Source organism: Nicotiana tabacum, chromosome 10, assembly GCF_000715075.1.
Source record: "Nicotiana tabacum cultivar K326 chromosome 10, ASM71507v2, whole genome shotgun sequence".
Lineage (NCBI taxonomy): Eukaryota > Viridiplantae > Streptophyta > Magnoliopsida > Solanales > Solanaceae > Nicotiana > Nicotiana tabacum.
In genome coordinates this window covers 163,288,775-163,310,091 of record NC_134089.1, presented here as the reverse complement: position 1 = coordinate 163,310,091, position 21,317 = coordinate 163,288,775, and the positions used below count along the sequence as shown (strand labels likewise).

Genomic DNA, 21,317 nt, shown 5'->3' with positions numbered 1-21,317 from the left:
GCAGGTCATCATCTGAGAATGTTACCCTGTTCACCTCGAAAATCTTGCTGGCAATGGTTTCCAGGTGGTTTACAGAAATCTCACTGGGTACATGAGCTTCGTTCAATATCTTCAACAGGGCCCGACGATGCTCCTCAGAATGGATCAGTAATGACAACAGTGAGATCTGGGCTGGTGTTTTTCTCAGCTGTTCAACCACAGAATAGTCCTGTACTTTCATCTTCCTCAGGAACTCTTCAGCCTCTTCTTCGGACACAAGTTTCTTGGTTGCAACTGGGTTGGTTCTTCTTAGCTCCACCGGAGCAAAACATCGACCTAATCGAGTCAGCCCTTGCGCTTCACAACTGACTTCTTCCACTTGTTTTCCTTTGTACATCACCACCGCCTTTTCATATTTCCAAGGCACAGCCCTGCTGTCAATCATCGGCAGCTGGACCATAGGCTTTATGGTCACCCGTTCTCTACATACCCCTTTCAACACGACCGCCGGTGTGGGTGGGATCCCTGGTATTACCAACTTGCTTGGCTCGGGTTTGCTTGTTATGGCGGACAGGCTCTTTCCCAATATCACTACCGGCTTGACGCCTTCTCCCTACGACTGTACACTCGTTCCTCCACTGGTTGAGACTTCTTTCGGGGCGGCTTGGATCATCATCACTGTTTGTGAGGGTTTTCTCAATTCTCCTCCCTCACACACCAACTCAATCATGTGAGTTTCGTGGTGCGCTGGCAGTGGGTTTTGGTTGATGTTAGGAGCTTCTGGTGTCTGGACCTCGATCTTATTGGTGTCGATAAGATCCTGTATGGCATGCCTTAATTTCCAGCACTTCTCGGTATCATGCCCGAGCATCCCTGAGCAGTATTCACAACTGATTGATCGATCCAAATTCTGAGGTGGTGGGATTTGGTTCTCGAGTCTGGACAGGACTAACCAAACCCAATTGCCTCAGCTTGTGGAACAAAGCGGTGTAGGTTTCTCCCAACTCCGTGAAAGTTCTCTGCTTCCGCAACCTGTCATTCCTAGCATCTGGATTTCCCCGGAAGCCTGCCCCTGAAGGGTTTTTATACGCCCTCGGTGGAGGATAGGTGTTTTGTGGTGGGTAGTTATTGTGGGGAGCTGGGTATGTGTTGTGGGGAGCCGGTGCACGCCCTTGCGGGCGAACCAGAGGTTGGGCGTATGTCTGGGCTTGATGGACGGTAAAAATGCGGTTCTTGGGGTGGATAGTAGTGATGTGGTGGGTTGTATGGGTAGTTTGTCCTGTGAGGTCTGGGTTGGTTGTAGTGTGGCTTGCCAGATCCGGACCAACTGCCTGCCTCGATCGAGGCAACTTCTTCTTTCTTTCTTCTCAGCGCACTTCCCGTGCCGCTCTGAATAGCCTGGGTCGTTGCCTTGAGTGCCGAGTAGCTCAGGATTTTGTCGGACCTCAAACCCTCTTCTATCATGACCCCTATCTTGACCACCTCGTTGAAGGATTTTCCAACCGTTGTCACCAAGTGACCAAAGTAGGTTGGATCCAATGTCTGCAAGAAATAGTCCACCATCTCTCCCTCTCTCATGGGAGGATCGACTCTAGCTGCTTGTTCTCTCCAGCGGAACCCGAACTCGCGAAAACTTTCCCCGGGTTTCTTCCCAGTTCTCAATAATGTGAGACGGTCGGGGACTATCTCAAGATTGTACTGGAAATGACCCGCAAAAGCCTGTGCCAGATCATCCCACATGTACCACCTGCTGGAATCCTGCCTGGTATACCATTCTAGTGCAGATCCGCTCAGACTTTGGCCGAAATAAGCTATCAGCAGCTCATCCTTGCCGCCTGCCCCCCTCATTTTGCTATAGAATCCCCGCAAATGTGCCATGGGATCACCGTGCCCTTCATATAAATCAAACTTAGGCATCTTGAACCCAGCCGGGAGTTGGACGTCTGGGAAAGGGCACAGATCTTTGTATGCTACGCTGACTTGATTGCCCAGCCCGTGCAAGTTCCTAAAGGACTGCTCCAGGCTTTTGAACTTTCTCAATACTTCATCCTGTTCAGGGGCCTTAGCCAGCTTCTCAATCTCCGCCGGCACTTCCAAATGTGGATTGTAAGCCTGTGGTTCGGGGGCATGAAACGTAGGCTCGGGGGGATAGTATTGTGTATCGTGAGCCTGAAACAATGGCTCACTGGTCGTCCTTTGCAAAGGGGCTGATGTTGGTCCCACAAAAATGGGAATATTGGGTGTTGGGAGAGGTTGATGGGGTGGTGGAGCTTGGGAATCATGAGGGCTTCTTTCTTGATGATAAAGGGGATTTGGGCGGCTTGTGGAAGGGCCAGAATGAGGGTATTCCGGCATGTGCCCCAGTGTTTCAGGGCTCTTTTGTGTTTTGGCTATGGCTAGCTGCATTGCATTCATCTCTAGTCCCATCCTTTCAATCTTTTCCATCGCTTCTTTTAGCAACTGGCTCATCGGCCTCTCTTCCTCATTACTATTCTCTGAAGTAGTCATGTTTATTGCTACCGGTCCTTTGGATCTGGTTTAGTAAGGGTGTGTTGCCAGAATTCTTTAACAACTAACTGTCTTCATCAGACAACAACAAACTTCGTTAGCGTTAGAGTTTAACGGATTTAATCTCAACACATAGAGGATGCAATACTCCTAAGCAGTTAACCGTTTCTATATGCTTTGCTTTAAACAACATGCGTCATCCCGGTTTGCTCATTTATCCCCTTTTCTTTTTTCTTTTTTTTTTATTATTATTTTTCCCTTTTTTATTTTTATATTTTCTTTTCCTTCTTTATTTAAAGTGGTCGAATCTTATGGGGATTGCCTACGTATCACGTCCCCGCGCGAATCAGACCAGGCGTAGTTCTGCCTTAAAGTAAAGAAACACAAAATTCTTGCGAAATCGTTAAATTCATTCTCAAAATTTTGCTATTACAAATTACTCCAAGCAAAGAATAGCAATAGTACAGACTCCACAGTTCTTGACCCGTTTTGACTAAAAGAAAAGAAAACAACATATGGAAAAGCAACAAAGCCAAATAAACAAGACTCAACCAAAGATTAATTTTCCAACTTAGGGGCCCGCGAGGCATCATTCGGCCTTTCCGCGGCCCTTGGTGTGAGGTCCCTCTGCAGGCTTTTCAACTCATTCATGATTTGGTAGACGCAACCCATGATGGAAACAAGGAGGGTCTTCCGGGGCATTTGCTCGCATGCCAGGCATCTCATGTAGATGTAATGCCCAATCTCGTCGATCCTTCCTCGAATGTTGTCCCTTTATGCGAACAAATGCCTTATCTGTCGGTTCTTCAATCCTAGTGTTTGCGCATTGTTGGCAAGCTGATCCTGGAACATCTCCATTTGTCTTTCCATTCTGGTTATTGCATCGTAACATCGCCTTCTGTCAGCTTGGGCATCTCGTGTTTGCTTGAAGATCCTCTCTTGAAGAGAGGCATTCGTTTCCCTTAATGTCCCGATGCTCAGTTCATAATCCCTTATGACTTGTTGCAGGCGCTGCCTCCGGGCCATTGTACCCTTTGCCCACTTGGTCCGCAATCTTGCTGTGCTAGCCTTGGCTCTTTCCAAATCTTCCTGGCATTCCGCAACCTGATCCTTTAACCCTGCTATCAATCTTTTATCCGCCCGGCTTCTCAGCTAGTTATCAGCCTCCTTTTTCATCCTCCGTATCTGAGCTTTGAGGATCTCGCCTTCTCTGATTAATCTGTTCTTTTCTCCCTTGTGGGCAGCAGACTGTAATTGGCATTCAAACCTCATATCCTGAACTTGTTGCTTCAGTTTGCCTGTTTCGGCAAGATATTCCCGCTCTTTGGCCAACCAGCCCCACTGTTCTTGTGAAGATTTGGCAAATTCTTGCAGGTGAGGTCTTTTGGTCGGCCTTCCAGATGATGTCTCCCCCTTGTACCAGGCCTGATACCCGGGCGAAACTTCCCCTTTTGCCCGATTCATTACACAAGTATTTGCTTCTAAGTATTGATATTGGCTCCAAATTTGGCGAACCCTTGCTTCAGGAAACTGGCCGTCGGAACTGATCTCAATCACCTGGGTACTTAGATCCTCGTCTTTCGGCACTATCTGACACCTCCCAAGTTGCCTTAAAACCCGATGCGGCGCGTATGGTTGAATGCTCTTAAGTCCCATTAAGAGAAAATGGGGCATGGCTGCTGGCATGTATATGACTTCGTCGATCGGTAACCATCCAAGCGCCCACTGTATTTGACTGGCGTTGAGGGTATGGAAATATGAGGTCCATGCTGTGACTCCTTCCGGTAGGTAGGTCTCATTAACTCTGGTATAGAACTCCTCTATGCAGGTCTTTTCAGCGGATCCATGGCTCAGAAACTGGGCTCGGTGACATAGGTGTTCGGTCATCCACATTTGCAACAACAAATTTCAACCCTCGAAAAAGCTTCCTCCGGCTTTGCAAGACGTGAGAGCCCGGAACATATCAGATACTATCATGGGCGCCAACGTACTATCTCTCTGTGTGAGCAACGTACTGACGACCCCTGCTATCTTTATGTCAATATTCCCGTCTTTTCTTGGGAATACTAGTAGTCCTAAGAAAGTTATCATGAAAGCAATCCGTCTATGTTCTTCCCACTTTTGACGATTACTTTTGCTGCACAACTGGTTTTCTGGCTTGTCGAATCCTCCTATGTGACCATATCTTTGATATATGAAACTCATGCTGCAAAAGCCTTTTGCCAAGTCAGGGTTATGAATTGTTCTGACTATCTTTAAGGAGTCCAGAAACCGGTGTATTGCTACAGCTCTTGGAGCAATCAGATATTTGTGCCTCAAAGGAGTCTCAGCGCTGCCGATATACCCTGCTATTTCTTCTAAAGTTGGGGTAAGTTCAAAATCCGAGAAATGGAAGACATTGTGCGCAGGATCCCAGTGGGGGACTAGTGCCCTTATGATATCTCCTCGTGGCCTGATATCCAACAAACTCGTGAGGCCTTTCAGATACTTCTTGATTTCGTCATGCCCTTCTTTGCCTAAATCATTCCACCAGAGCCGCAATTGGAGGGGGATTTTATTCATGATTGAAAAGGGTTCATTTGGAGTCGTGCTCATTCTGCACATTTATTAATAAGATTTTAACAAACGACACTTATTCTGATAAAAACCAAAAATATATGCGATTTTTCTCAAAAGGATTTCTGAACACGACCTCTCAGCACTTCATGAACGAAGATTTTTAAGGTTGTGTGAGAAAAAAACGAGGTGGCCGTCTGTACCAAGGCACCCTTCCGGAGTTCCTTTCGGGAATATTTGGCCATTTTTGACATAAGCGGCATCACCCGGACTTGTTTATGACTCTTTTATCATTTTTCAAAAATAGAAAATTCAACATTGCAACACGGCCTTTCAATGCCTCGGGGACGAAGATTTTTAAGGCTATGTGGGTCGACTGGACCAAGTCTTAAAAATGACCCAAAGGTGGCTGTTTATGCAAAGTCAGCCTTCCGGCGTCCCATTCGGGAACATTCGGCTATTTATGACAAAACAACATCACCAAAATTAAAATTTGACATATACTTTTTGTTATTTACTTATTTTTGGCTTTTTTAGCAAAAGGTGGGGTTGGACCCGATGAGGGTTGCCTACGTATCTCACATCCGGTGAGGATCAAACCCGCGTAGTTCGGGCAATCAAGGATAAGTAGATGAACTAATCTTTTTTTTTTTTTAATTATTATTATCTTTGTGAAAGAACTACTTTAAAAGAAGAAAGGAAGTATTGATTTTCTCTTTTTTTTAAAAAGAAAGACTTCTAAGATATATTTTTGAATTTTCATTTGTTTTTTTTTCTTATTCTAAAGAGAAAATATTTTTGGAATTCTACTTTTAATAAAAGAAATGCTTCTAAAAAAAATATTTTTTGAATTTTGAATTTTCTTTTCAATATTTAAAGAAGAGGGAAAATATTTTCAGATTCTTTTTATTATATATATATATACGTTTTTTTTTTAATAATTAAAAAAACTTTCTAAAGAAGTCAATAACGGAAAATATTTTTGGATTTTTGTTTCGAAAATTGGGAGTCTAAAAGAACTTTTCTAGACTTTGCAAGACAAACATTTTTGCAACAAATAAAGATATATTTACATTTTAGGAAATAATGAAAACGTTTGGATTTATATATATATATATTTGCAACTAATAAAAAACTATTTTTTTTAAAAAAAAAAACTATTTTATTTTTTTTTATTTTTATTTTGGCATTTTCATAAACAAATAAATAAATAAAAACCCATTTCAAAACAAGACTTTTTTTTTATTTTATTTTCATTTTTATGGCAAGACAACCTATTTTTTTCTAATTTGTTTTTTTTTTTTTTTGAAAAACAAGACAAAGCCACTACTCTTTTTTTCTATTTTTCCCTTGCTTTTAATAAAACAAACTAATAAGACACTTTTTCATTTTCTCAAAATTTCGGCAGAGTTTTGACAGTATTTGTGTATTAGGTTTTTTTTTTCAAAAATAAACAATCAATTCCCTAACCGCTATTTCTTTTTTCAATTTCACAATATTCATAATATTCAAACACCGGTCAGCGAGACAAAATAAATGCACGGAAAACAAATAGGATGCCTCAGGATGGTCTATTATTTTCAGGTTGCTTGTCCTAGACGGACCCAACCCCTGTGTTGAGTCCCCTAAGTCAAATGCACATGATGCAAATAAACGTTCCTACTAGGGATCCGGCATGAAGTCACGTTATTCTATGTTCAAAACCTGGGTCGGTGTTCTAGACAGTGTACCCGAGCGGACAACTCGAGCTGAGGAAGGAGCTCCTTTCCGGGAACCAAAAGGCCAGCCGACTTAGAAACTTTCCGAGCCTCTTTTATTTAGGGTATGACACTAACAGAATAGGGAGTCTCAACCAGTAAGCACATCCCCGGAGGTAAGAAGAGAAAGGTTTCGGCACAATTTATATACAGTTCAAATAATATTAAAGCGGTAAAAGCATCACTTAGCACATTGAGCCCAAACATATAATAAAATCAGATAATAAATAAAGCCAAATAATAACAATTATCCTAAGCTCGAATTCTTAATAGTATATTACTAGTATAAAATATTTATATCTTATACATACCATGTGTCACACCTCCTTTTTCCGCACCCGGGGGCGCAAGGGAGTTTGTTCCAATTAAAGGACAATCGAAACGGGATTTGTTTATTTATTTCAGAGTCGCCACTTGGGAGATTTAGGGTGTCCCAAGTCACCAATTTTAATCCCGAATCGAGGAAAATAATGACTCTATATTACAGTCTGCGTACCAGAAATCCGGATAAGGAATTCTGTTAACCCGGGAGAAGGTGTTAGGCATTCCCGAGTTACGTGGTTCTAGCACGGTCGCTCAACTGTTATATTCGGCTTGATTATCTGATTTTATACAAGTGTGAACTTATGTGCAAAATTTAACTTTTAACCGCTTTCATCATTTACTGTTTTTATCAAGAATTGCAACGTTGTGAAAATGTATCTCGAACCACGTTACAATCAATGTACCCGTGGTCGTCGACACACTTTGACTCCGTTGAGATTTGGATTTGGGTCACATCAATGTGCACCCGAGTTTAAGGAAATTAAATTATTAAAGGCGTGCCTAACGCAACTAGCGTATTGTCATTTTGGGGAAGGCCGTAAAATTCGCTAACCGGCCTGTCCCGAATTCTAAGTGTTTTAATATATATACATTTAGAGGGCCCTGCAACTTTGTATTTTTATTTGTCGAGGCTCATCTCATTCTATTATTAAAAGGAATTTACAACGTCATGGAAATGCATCTCAAACCACGTCACAATCAATGCACCCGTGATTAGAAACATATTTCGATTTCGTTGAGATTTGGATTTGGGTCACATAAATGTGCACCCGAGTTTAGGGAGATACATTATTAAGACGCACCTAAAGCAACCAACGCATTATTATTTTTGGGGAGGGCCGTGAAATTTGTTAAACGGCCCATCCCGGAATCTAAGTATTTAATACATATATTTTGTGAAGGCCCCGCAATTTGTCCCTTTTATTCGGCGAGGCTCGTCTCATTTTATTCTTTATTATTTTTTTTTTATATTTTTAAAAGGATGCCATTTTTACGTCTTTAACAATACTAAAACTTACAGCCTCTTTACAACTAAAATCCCATGACTTGTTAGAAGTTTAATAAAAGGAGTTTAGTGAATGAGTATTTCGGGAGTAGTAACAGCATGCACTAATACTATTTTTTTCCGAATGACCTAACCAAAGGAAAGGACGAACAGATTAACGTCAAACTTGTGTCATAGAACGACTAGTCCAACTTAATTAAATGACATCAAATAAACAAGAATAACATAACATGAAAATGAACCAAAATGCAGACAATGAAACATAGGCAGAAAATTTCCATACCAATTTTTATATTGCATCTCGAACATTCAACGTAAAGTTTATTTATCTAATACATCGAGGTTTACTAACCTTTGCACCTCGACAAACTCAGAACGACAAACACGACTCCGACGGAACTCAAGTCGGACCTCACTGAATCGAGGGACAACGACGAAACCTCGGAACAACCTCGACGTACCAGACCTCGACGAACGACAACGACCTCGATGGAGACTGAAAGCTTGGCCAAAACTGTCAACGCACAAGATGCTGGCTGCTGCTGGATTTTCTCGACGCAGCAGGTTGGTTCGAGAGAATGCAACGAAAGGGGTCGTTTGGACAGTAGGGTGATGGTGTTTCGACGTGAGGGAGTCGATGGGGGAGCTGGTCGCGACTGGTTTTTTGGGTAGGGTTGTTGCTGGTGGTTTGTTGGTTTCGGACGTGAGGTCGAGGAGCTGGGTAGTGATGATGGTGGAGCTGGGAGGAGGAGGATGGTCTGTTGGAGCAGGTGGTCGACGAGCAGGTGGGTTTGGACGTGAGGTTGTTGACGGAGTGAGTAGGGTTTGTTTATGGTGGTTTCACGGTGGGAACGAGGGTGATGGTGGTGATGGGAGCTGAAGGTTTGTTGATGGAGGTTCGTTGGAAGCTTGGTGGTCAGTGTTGGGTTATTGTCGTTGGTCGTGGTCGAAGGTGACGGACTGGGCTGGAGGTTGACGACGAGGGGGGGAAGCTGTTGGTCGTGGTGTTGGGTTGTGACGGGGTGGTGTTTGGGAGTGTGGGTAGTGGTCGACGGAGTTGGGAGGAGCCGAGGTGGACAACAATGGTGGTTTGTTGATGGTGGTGATGGAGTTATTGAGGGAGGTGGAACGATGGTGGTTGGACGTGGAGGTGACGGGTTGCTTCAATGGAGGGAGCGTTAGGGTTTTGTTCTTCTCCTTTTGGAGAAGATGAACAGTGGTCGACGATGGTTTTTTCTGGTTTTCGTCGATGGAGAGGAAGAAGACGATGCACGGTCTTTTTTCTTTTTTTTTTAATCCTCCCAAATCTCCTCCCTTCAACATGTTTTTGTCTGTGTATTTAGCATGGGTTTGCCCAGAAAAATGAGCCCCACGCGTGGTGGGGTTCAAGGCATATGTCCCCCACGCGTGGTGGGGTTCCCCACGTGTCCTGGACTCGGTTTATTATGGGCTAGGTCCGAAAATTAGGCCTAAAACCGGGTAGTTTGAACCCGAATATTATTCTTTTGCCCGGACCCGAGAAATAGGAACACGCTGCTTAACTAGTCCTATGTAAGCAAAATAACTACCAAAAATAAGACTAGTATTTAACAAAACTATATCTTTTTAAATATTTTTAAGGATTTAAAATAGCTACAAAATATTAATAAAACTATTTTTGTAATTTTCGTAAATATTAAGATAAAATATGAAGTAATATTTTTGTATTTTTTCAAAGTTAAAATGACTATAAAATATTAATAAAACTATTTTTTTTGTAATTTTCGTTTTTTAATAAAGACAAAATATAAAATAATATTTTTTGTATTAAAACGACTACAAAACATTAATAGAATTATATATATATTTTTTTTGTAATTTTCGAATTTATATAAAGTACCAAAATAAAGTACAATTTTTTTTTGTATTTTTCAAGTTTATGAGAAATACATAAACTAAAATTATATATATATTTTTGTGATTTTTCTTTTTGCAACGAAATAAAGTAAAATAGTTAAAATGACTATATTGGACCCAATTACATATTTATGCTAAAAAAAATGTGAAAATCCTCGGGGAGGGTCAAAAATCACGTGCTTACAATCCTAATAAAGGGAAATTACATAAGGTAAAAAGAGAAGCCTATACTTCAATGATGATTGCACGATGTCGTTCATCTAAGTCAAAGAACTATGACTCTCCAGTTTTGACTTTTCCAGCGGACCTATCAAAGGTTTTAGCCATACATCAGCTTGGCCTGACTTCTTCAGAAGATTACCATCAGCAGAAACCTCAATGGTAATTTGCTTCATTGCCCTGCTACCACTTGAAGAACCAATTTCATGACGAGAATTATTAGTAGTAGGAACGATTGAAGAAGTTATAATAGCTTTGAGTTGAGCAGAAACAACAACGGTGGGAACGAGCACATGGGATTCCATTGGAACGGACATAGGAAAATAGGCAAGAGGCGTTTACTCAGAAACTAAGTCAAAACTTTTATTGTCAAACCCATGTGAAAAGAGGTGTTCAGATGAGTCACGAGGTGCCACAGGTGTCTCTACATCAAAACTCACTAAAGTGGTTCAGCAGGTTCGGTGCGGTCACAGAAACAGAATGAGGATGAGGAGTAGCTTCGTCATCCGAAATGACACATCTTCTAGCCCGTGGCTTACGTACTAAAGAGCCTTTATCCCGCTCCTCTTCATATTCAGAATCTTGTAGTCTATCAGCCTTTCTTTTCGATGAAGAACTCAAGATTATCTCCTGAGCTCTTGCCAAAGAAAGTCTAGAAGCTGTGACTGACTCAGCACTCACTCCTCAAATAGGAAACCCTGATAAATAGAAGGGTTAATAAATTCTAAAGATAGAATAGACAGGAAAAAAGGAGAAAATAAAAAAAAATTACTGTGAGTCGTAACCTTCCGGTCAAACCTATTCGAAAGGTACTTCCAAGACCTTACTTCCATCGGAGCAATTGTCAATAATTTTTCTATCCAACCACGGAAATTGGGAATCTTTTCAACAGTTCCCATGGTTGCTGAAAAAGAAAAATGAAACAGTTACGAGAAGTTCAAACTCTTAAAAAAAAGAGAAGGTTGTAAAAAAAACTTGCGTTCAAAGTTTCACTTATCAGAGAAGGGAATATTTTCTTCACCTACTAACCCTTTCGTAGGAGCAGCAACAAATCGGGCGTACTAACCACGATCTTTATCGTCATCGGGGCTAACTAAAACCCTCTTACTCCTCGCCACCAGAGTAAAAACTCCATGACAGAATAATTTAGAAGAATAGAGGTGGATTAAATGATAGAAAGTGAAAGGCAACTGAGCCAAATTAGCCAAATACCTTAAACATGCAACAACCCTCCAAACAATAGGGTCAATTTGTCCTAAACACACATTGAAGAAGTGACAGAATTCAACAATGACTGGATCAATAGGAGGTTTAAAGTCTAATGTAAAGGGGTATGTGTACACAAAAGAAAAGCCAGCTTTGAAAGAAGTGATCCTTTGATTTGCATTAGGGATCAAAATTAGGAAATCAAACTTCCAATGACAATCTCTACGAACAACAAAGATCAAACCTTCAATAATCTGTGAAGGATATACATCGGCACGATCATGAGAGGACATAGAAGAGACCTGGTTTCTAATCGACTCTCTATCAGTATAAAAAAAAAGCTCAGCAGGGATAATCTCGTCTACTGTAGGTTCACGAATTGGCTCGCTGGAATCCCTACCAGAATCCCTACTTCTAGTAGAAGGCCTATGTGAAACAGAAGCACTAGTTCTAGAAGACGATGAAGGAGTAGAACTAGGTTGAGAAGAAGAATATCGAACAGAGACTGACCCTAAACTACGCAGTCTACCACCTCTCCTGCTTCTGGTAGGATTAGGGGGAAGTTCATCTACGATAAGGACCTTTTGAGGATCAGGGTTTGAAGAAGACATAGCTATACGAAGGTAAAGAAAAGAATGAATGGTAAAGTATGAGAAACTTTTTCGTGAAAGAAAAGACAAAGGGTATATTTATACTCAGAAGCAACCGTCAAACAAAAAGATAATGATGGAAACGTCATTATGAAAAATGTCATTTCGTGATTGATGCAGCCGTAAAAAAACCCTAAAAAATGCTGAGGAACTGCAGAAACAATCGAAAGGCACCACGTGTCACATGTATTAAATGGAAGTGACATGCCAAGTGCCAGTTCAGAAAAAGGTATAATGGTATGTGACAACGGCAGCAAAAATTCCCGCTTTAATGAGATCCACTTTCCAAATATTCAATTGTTGAATAAATGGCAAGTGTGGGGACTATTTGTAATGGTAAAAATCGAGTTAACATTTAGAATTAATTATGTGGCTGACAAGTCAAGACACGTGGATTAACAAAAGAGTAACAACTTGCAAAGAATACTCAAAGAGACGCGGGTCTTAATAGGTACATGCAAAGATTCAAGAAAACAAGAAGGAACAGTTACTCGGGTCTCTTGATAATTTGAAGAGACACCGGTGGAATGAACCAAAACAGCAAAAAGTACAGATACGTAATATCTGCAATTAATGAGCATAAATGATGGGGAATGTTATAAAATCTTCACGAAACAGTTACGATTGCCAATTATAACGTTTCATTAATGTCATTAATTGCTCATAATGGATCTATTATGAGAGGAAAGAAACAAGTACTTATAAATAGCTATAAAAAGGAGAGAAATAATATTTGTATGGACACACTGATTATTATTGAAATATACTTATTTACATTGCTTTATATTGCTTACTCGGCTACTTCTCAGTCCAATTTTATTTTTTGTTATACAATTATTTTTTTATTTGATGATCAGTAACCCGAGTTCTTCTAAAATTAGACTTTGACCGAAATTCCTATTTTTTTGTTAAACACAAACAAAGATGCTCATCATGTTATCTCTCTCTTGATACCTTATTAATAGTGTTTCGAACACCGCTAATATATTTCAAATTCACTATTATTCAGATATCTTTCCCCTTTGCCATGAACCTCCTTTGAAATTTTTATTTATTCTAAGTGCCGAACTTGTAAAATTAATTTTAGATAGTCGTCCTCCTTAGCATTTTTCTTCCGTAACAACTTATTGTTTTTAGCTGCATTCCACTTGGCTTTCTCACTCTTTGTTTCTTTCCAACACATTTAAAGAGAAGATTCAATTTTTTTACAATACAAGAAAAAATGCGATGGACAATAAAATTAAGGAGGTAAAAATTAGAGTTCGGAACTAAAATATGGTTCTTTTGGACTCAAAGAACAAAAATATGTGAAAAAAACTTAGTGACCAAGATATATATAGTATTTTTTTGAAGACACTATACTTTATGGCCGTTTGGCCAGTTAAGTATAGCGTCTTTTTAAAAGACACTATATATATATAGCATTCTTTACTGAAACGCTATACATATTAAGTGAGCTCACAAATAATTATTCTGTGCTTAATTTACATAACAATAATTCAACTGGGTATAGCGTTTTAAGCTAAGGCGCTATACCTTAAATAATTGAACCCCCCGACTGGCTTTTGCCTTATTTAAAGAGGTGAAGGATTTTTGTAAAAAATCCATTCATAAACATTTTCAAGTCTTCGGAAATTTTTCTTTGTTAAGTTGTTTTGCAATTTGTCATAATGTTTGAAGAGCGAAGAATTATGATCTCATTATATAGGGGGAGGGGGGGTTGAGGTTATTGTGGCGAATAACTCAGTTAGCTATAGTTTATATCCATAGTCTCATGTTAAGTTGCCACTTACAATGGAGTACGATAAATTGGTATCATTGATATGTAATAAAATGAGTATGAGCAAATATTCGGTGAATCTTAAAATAATCGGAAGATATCAGTATTCTGTGACTCGGCAAGGGGTTGCTTGTTATGATGAGTTTAACATCGAAGATGATGAAACTCTGAGAGATTTTTTGGGGACTCCAGATGAATACTGGAAATTTATTGTGATAAAACTGTTGAAAATGTATGTCAAGGCTGAAGACATTCGCAATAATGAGGTTGCTCAAAGTAGGAAATCCATCAATCATCGGGTAGTTATTTTGGAGCAGTTTTAGCCGAACAGGTTCCGGCTTAAAGAGTTTGGCCGGATCTAAACTTATCTCCACGGGCGAATAGGAGCGAGGAAATAATTTCTCCCTTGGTATACATAATCCACAAGTCGAGTGGTAAAATTTTCCTTTGTGTTACGATGTATATTTTTGTGTATTGTATTTGTATTAACACTCATATATTCCACAGGGGGTACCTACCAGATATGAATTTTACAAGTTATGAACCAACAGCCAGATGGAATATGCCTAGTTTTGGTGTGTTGGATCATAGTGGTCCATTCAGGAGTCAGCATCAACAGGATAATGTGCATCATGAGATATCAACATATTATGATTTGTAAGTGAATATATAAAGTTATATGTATTGTTTGGACAAATTTCAGTAATTCATTATTTCTTTGGTTGTGCAGTGAAAACGAGCAACTTAATGGTCTTGTCCTCTCTCAATTTCCCAAAGACGATGTATTTACTCGGGATATGGCAGATGCGTAGAGTCAGGAAGAGAATAGTGATTATGACATCAATGCCGATGAGTTTGGAGATGACACACCCTTCCCTAACAAGGGTGATGAGGAGGAGGAAGAGAATGCCGAACCTGATTTGATGAGGGAGCATGCTCCACCTCCCGTTAGACCAAAAGTGTGCGAGTCCCACGTGCCGTTTTATTCAAGGCATATTCCCTACCTTGATCATTTGTCAAGTATATCAGATATGGATGCCCTCACAAGGGATATTGACGAAATTCGGACAACAATGTGGGATGAATCTAGACCAACGGTGCTGTCAAAGGGCATGCTTTTTCCTGATAAGGTGCGCCTAACCAGCGGGGTGAAAATGTACAACAAGAGTGTCGTGGGATGACGGTATGGGAGTCATCTCCAGATGTATACAAGGTTGTTTTCCATAGATGGTTTGTGGGTTGTAATTGGATATTGCGTGTGATAAAGAAGAAGACAAATATGTGGAAAGTGGGTAAATACATTGGTACCCACAATTGTGAAATGGACACATTCAACGAGAATCACTTCAACTTGGATGCTAACTTAATTTCTCTTGTCTTGATTCCATACATTGAAGCGTCCATAAGGTACAAGATCAAAGAGTGTATTATATCCGTCCACCAGGAATATAAGTGTACTATTACCAAAAGAAAGGCATAACTCGGGCGCAAACATGCATTTGAAATTGTTTATGGTGACTGGGATAAGTCATTTGCATCTCTACCCAGGTACATGACCGCATTGCAACACTTTAACCCCGAGACTATTGTTGAATGGAAGCTTAACGATATTTTTACTATATTGTTAATTAGGTTGATACATTTTTAATATTATAATTTTATATTTTATACGTTCGTTTATTATGTTAGTTTTATTATTTTATATGTTTGTTAGTCATTCACCTATTTTTTACTATACATGATTTAATTATTAAATATTCACATTTTGGTTCCGGACACAATATTTGAGGCCCAATAGCACCAATGTATCCTGAATTCTTATGTTCATAATGAGAATTTTTTTTCAATTTTTCATTCAACAGGTCTGTTATTTTATATGTTAGTTTATTGTATATGTTAATTTTATTATTTAATATGTTAGTTTTATTATTTTATATATTTGTTTGTTTGTTACTGATTTATTTTTTACTATATTAAATAAAATAATTAATTTTCATAATTATACAAGATTTAATTATTAAATATTCATATTTTGGTTCCGGACACAATATTTGAGGCCCAGTAGTACTAATGTATCCTGAATTCTTATGTTCTTATGTTTGTTGACTATAATTGGAGATAGTTTGTGTTTGAATTATCAGTTTTGACGTATTTTTGGGAATAAGAGATAGTTAAATGATTAATTTCTATAACTACAAGGATACTACGCTAAAGGGCACTACGTTTTACTACGCTAAAATGTCACTACATTATAAATACGAGTACTATATTAGGCCACAAGATACCATTACAGGGAACTAAAGTAAAAATTTATCTAGTTTACTAATCTTTTAGCAAATTAATAATCTAAACCGGATAAAAATAACAAATCAATTTAATCACAAAACAATCACGAAATTACATATACCACAGTAAAAAGTAACTAATTAACATTTTTTAACAACTAATAACAATTTCTCTATTTTAAATTATTTTTAGCACATTAATACTATAGTCCAGATAAAAAATAACAAATTAGTTAAATCACAAAATAACATAGAGCACATAAAAAACACCTAATATATATTTTTAATAAAAACTAAGTCGAAATACCTCGATTTAAGATTTTTAGAAAGTCGAAGATTTTGTGATTTGGCACCGAAACAAACAACAGCGTCCTAGATAACGCCTTAGCTAGTACGTGGGACCGAGAATCTTTACTTTTTGTGGGACGGGTGGGCTCCACTCAAGCTTTTTTGGTTTAAAAATTGGGTGGGGGAGGGGGACGATTCTGTTTGGAGGAAGGGAAGGAGACAATATATTTATATGTATAACGTCTTTTGTTAAGACACTATATATATAACGTCTTAACAAAAGATGCTATAGTTTCTCGCTTAAATTAATTCAAATATAGCGTCTTTTTAAAAGGCGCTATACTTAACTGGTCAAACAACTGTTAAAGTATAGCGTCTTTCAAAAAAATGCTATATATATTTTGGTCACTATTTGTTTTCCATATATTTTTGTTCTTTGAGTCCAAAAGAACCACATTTTGGTTCCGGACTCGTAAAAATTAGATACTTAATTATGCGAAGAAGAAAAATGTGTGTATCCCCCCATTAATTTTCAAAAAACTTGGGACTACTTTAACATTTATATTTAAGTTGCGGGGTTAATGAAGCAAAAATGGTTTTTCACTCCCATTAAAGAAAACCAAAAGGCAAGTTCGACGATTAGTTCCGGTTGTGCACCGTAGTTGGTAGGGTTTAAGGCGGCGGAGGAAAGATGAAGCCGGTGGTGGGAACAGTAGTGTCAAACAAGATGCAGAAATCAGTAGTGGTGGCTGTAGATAGACTCTTCCACAACAAGCTTTACAATCGCTATGTGAAGCGCACCTCTAAATTCATGGCTCATGACCAGAACGACGAATGCAACATCGGCGACCGCGTATGTAATTATACATTTTTTGTTTATTTCTCTCAGGAAAGTTTCTAGCTTGATTTGTTCTTAACTTTGAATAAGATGTTGAGTTATTTAATGAAATTTGTAAACTCAGGTAAAGTTAGATCATTCAAGACCATTGAGCAAGCGTAAGCACTGGGTTGTTTCTGAAATTTTGAAAAGAGCTAGAATTTATGTACCTCCACCAAAATCCAGCTCTGAGACTGACAGTAAGACGGGAGTGTCTGCCAATGCTAATTAGAGCAGAAAGTTTGGGCACAAATTTTAGGTATTTGCAGATCTTTTGCTTATCTTCTAAAGTTTTCTATGTTTACAAATTTGAGATATTCATGGTGGTTCAAGCATTAAGTATTTCTTTTTGTGCTTCTGATTATCATTTATTCATTTTTACCAAGTGTATTTTGAACACGAAATATCTATACTCATATAACACATGTCATACACCTTTAGATTTGTCGTCAAATCAAATAAAGAGTTGATGCAACGTAGGACCAGACTAAATACATTATGAAGTCAGGGGCGGAGGGAGAGTAGAAGCTACGGGTTCGACCGTACCCGGTAGCTTTGGTCCAAACCATATGTTTGTCTTAAGCAGAGGCGGACACAGGATTTGAGCAAGACGGGGCACACCACTGTATGCTAATCACCAGCGATATATATATATATATAACCATATGTTTGTCTTAAGCAGAGGCGGACCCAGGATTTGAGCAAGACGGGGGCACACCACTGTATGCTAAATTATCGCTGGTGATTAGCATATATATATAGAGAGAGATTTCTCCCCAAAATGGGTACTATGAGAAGAGAAAGAATAAAATTAATTAAGTTGACTATTGTGTATTAGTACTAAACTATAAATGAAATAAAAAAGAAGAAGATAAAAGTAAAAAAAAAAAAAGCAATTTGTTATTAAATATAAATTATATTGTATTCAAAGAACTAAAATATTAATAAAGTTGACTATTATATATTAGTACTAAATTATAATTGAATTTAAAAAAGAAGAAGATAAAAGTAAAAGATAAAGCAATTTGCTATTAAATATAAATTACATTTTACTCAAAGAATAAAAATAAAAAGAGGAGAAAAAAGCTAAAGGGGAGTTTCGAACCAACGTCCTCATCATATTTGGGAATTAAAGGGCCCAAAGTAACCACTTCTCCCATCCACCTCTTTGTTTTAGGGGGCACACTTAAAATATTTAAGGGGTCCCATATATATGTACAAATATATATAATATGTATATACAGGATTTATGCTGAGGCTAACGGGGTCACGTGACCCCTCAAGCCACCATGTAGGTCCGCCTCTAGTCTTAAGTAATTCATTGAATATGTACAAATTATTAATGGAACCCATACGCATTAAATCCTGGCTCCGCCTCTGTGTGAAGTACCTTAGATTGGGAACTTCCTGAGCATATGAGGGAAGCTTCATTTTCCAAATAGCTTAATGCCCTGAAATCAAGCTAGATAATGAGAACTGTACACACTTTACCTGCCTGTGAAGTGATGACATGACATTGGATTATGCAAGTTCTCAGATTCAAAATGTGGAGCAGAGTTGCAAGCAGCATTCTAGTTAGCATTTGTGAACTCTGTTCATCCATCTGGCTTTTGTTGTGTGAGATAAGCATACCATTGATATGACTAAAGACAAATTTATCATGCTACCAATTTCTGCCAGATTTTTTTGTTTCAGTTTTGTTTGCATAACTGATAGGTAATTTGTACTTTACTTGATCCTACTGTTGCTAATCAAAGCTGAATTCAGAATCTATCTGCTTTAGATTCAATAAATTGAACATCTAGATTTCGTTGTCCAAACTGGGTTTTTTTCCCTATACGATTTTGTTATCAACATATAACCTCTGGATGCTGCAGCTAATACCAAAACTATTATCTTCAAATTTGAATTATGTGTGAAGGATATTAGTGTATCATGAAGCCTAGGCATAATTTCTTCCCTGCAGTCGAGCATATTTCTTATAACTTCCTTTTTACTGCACTGCACCTTTTGTGTTTCTCTTTCCCAACACAGTTCTCTTTGTTCCTTTTATCCCTCCAAGTCCTACACTGCCTATCTCAGAAAGTTGGTGGGGTGGTGGGGAGGATGAAAAGGACCAGAAGACTGAGTTGTTTGAGTATATTTGAAATTATTATTATTGACAAATGAGCCACATTGCAATGTCATCGAGTTATTTGAGAAGTATTTTTGAAATTATGTTGTGCTATATTATTAACATGTGAGCAAATGTGCCATCTTCTATAAACTTACGTGATCGCCTTGTTCATCAGGTGAGAGCTCGACTCAATTTGACAGCTCCAACTTTGGAATGCAATCCAAAGAGCCGCACACATTAGCGAAGGAGGATCTTTGGTTGTTCTTCTGCATGAGGATTCAGGATGTTGATTGATGTATTGATTGTATTGCTGTACTGAAAGGATACACAGTTATCTGTTGTGTGGCAATTCTCTGGGGGGATATTGCAGCTTTTTTTGAGTTTGGAATAAAGTCACCAGCCTGCTTATATTCTTTATGAGCACTCTGTCACCTAAATTTTCTACTACTTTTTATGAGCTCAGAAAATTCAGTTGGTTAGAATATGTCATAAACAAGCATTAAACATTAAGCCAGAGGTTAGCTTGCATGTTACTCTGAACTTGAGCACATATGGTCTGCTTAACATATGCATAAACAGAAACTTCAACAGCTCTTACATCCTGCATGGAAAGAAAAGAAAGGAATCCAGAGGTCAGTTTTCAAGTGATTTTTCTGGTTGGAACATATAGCTTTAAGAAAAGCTTTTCAGTTATTATTAATGATTAACTCGTTTTATTTTCTTCCATTACCCATCAAAGAAAAGGAATAGACCTTAGTTTGTGTAGCTTTCAAATTAACTACAATTAATAACGGTTCTTTAATATGCAGCATATAACAAACGCTCGAGTCCAGAACGAGCTCGGACAATTATAGCTATGGCATGTAAATAATGCAAGAGCTTTATATATGTTAAATAAAGAAGTAAACTTCACATAACTAGTGAATTTACAACACGGTGATGTGATAAGCTGTATTTATTCTACGGTGTAGGGCTGGGCATATATCGGGTATAACCGATAGCCCGAACCGATAAAATGCTATTGGTTATCGAAGTCGGGGTTATTGGGTAAATAGTTTCACAACGGTTTAATGTTATTTGACTATTGGGTTATCAATTCGGGTCTCGGTTTGCACTTTGCCCAGTTTAATAACGGTTTAACCGATAGCTCAATAAGTTTTAATAAAATTATAATTTTACCTACTAAATATATAAAGTCACCTTATGGCTCCATTCTCTCAATTCTCTCGGCAATTACTCTTCATCTTCAGACCTTAGCTTTTAGAGTAAGTTTTAAACTTTTCTGAATTTCTCATCTTAATTCTTCAGTTAAGATTGTTAGTTTTAAACTTTAAACAATTAATTGTTAATTTTTTTTAATTTTTCTATTTGTTTCTTTTGTTGCACTGATTCTTTAGTATTTACAAGATTAGGATTTTTTTTTCTATGAATTATGCCCACCCGCAGTGAGATAGTTAGTAATATTAGCTTGTTGAATGTCTTATTCCTTACTCCTACTAACTTAAAACTTTGAAATTTGAGATCATTCATTGAGATTTTTAAATGCAAAGAAAGTTTCTTTTCTAAAAATGAAATTTAATCCCTCTTTTTTAAGAACAAAAATTCAGTTCCATTCTCTTAACAGTATGATCACGATTTCTACTAAAAAACATGAAATTTTTAGATAATTTTATTCTTATCGGGTAAACCGATTACCGAACCGATAAGGGTCAATAACCGACTAACCGATACCCGATATCTTATCGATTCGGTTATCGGTTTAGCATATTTATAAACCGATAACCGATATGCCGAACCGATAACATTCACAACCGAACCGAACCGATTGATACCCGCCCCTACTACGGTGAGAACCAAACCAGTAATAAGC

General features: G+C 38.3%; 1 protein-coding gene across 1 annotated transcript; it reads left to right on the top strand.

Moving 5' to 3' along the window:
* The first annotated feature begins 17,086 nt into the window (after window positions 1–17,086).
* Window positions 17,087–19,931, top strand: LOC107807588 (uncharacterized). Its single transcript, XM_016631994.2, has 3 exons — window positions 17,087–17,307; window positions 17,417–17,590; window positions 19,623–19,931. Exons 1-2 carry the CDS (start codon window positions 17,146–17,148, stop codon window positions 17,561–17,563), a joined length of 309 nt encoding a protein of 102 aa, XP_016487480.1. The 5' UTR covers window positions 17,087–17,145; the 3' UTR covers window positions 17,564–17,590; window positions 19,623–19,931.
* Window positions 19,932–21,317: the final 1,386 nt, after the last annotated feature.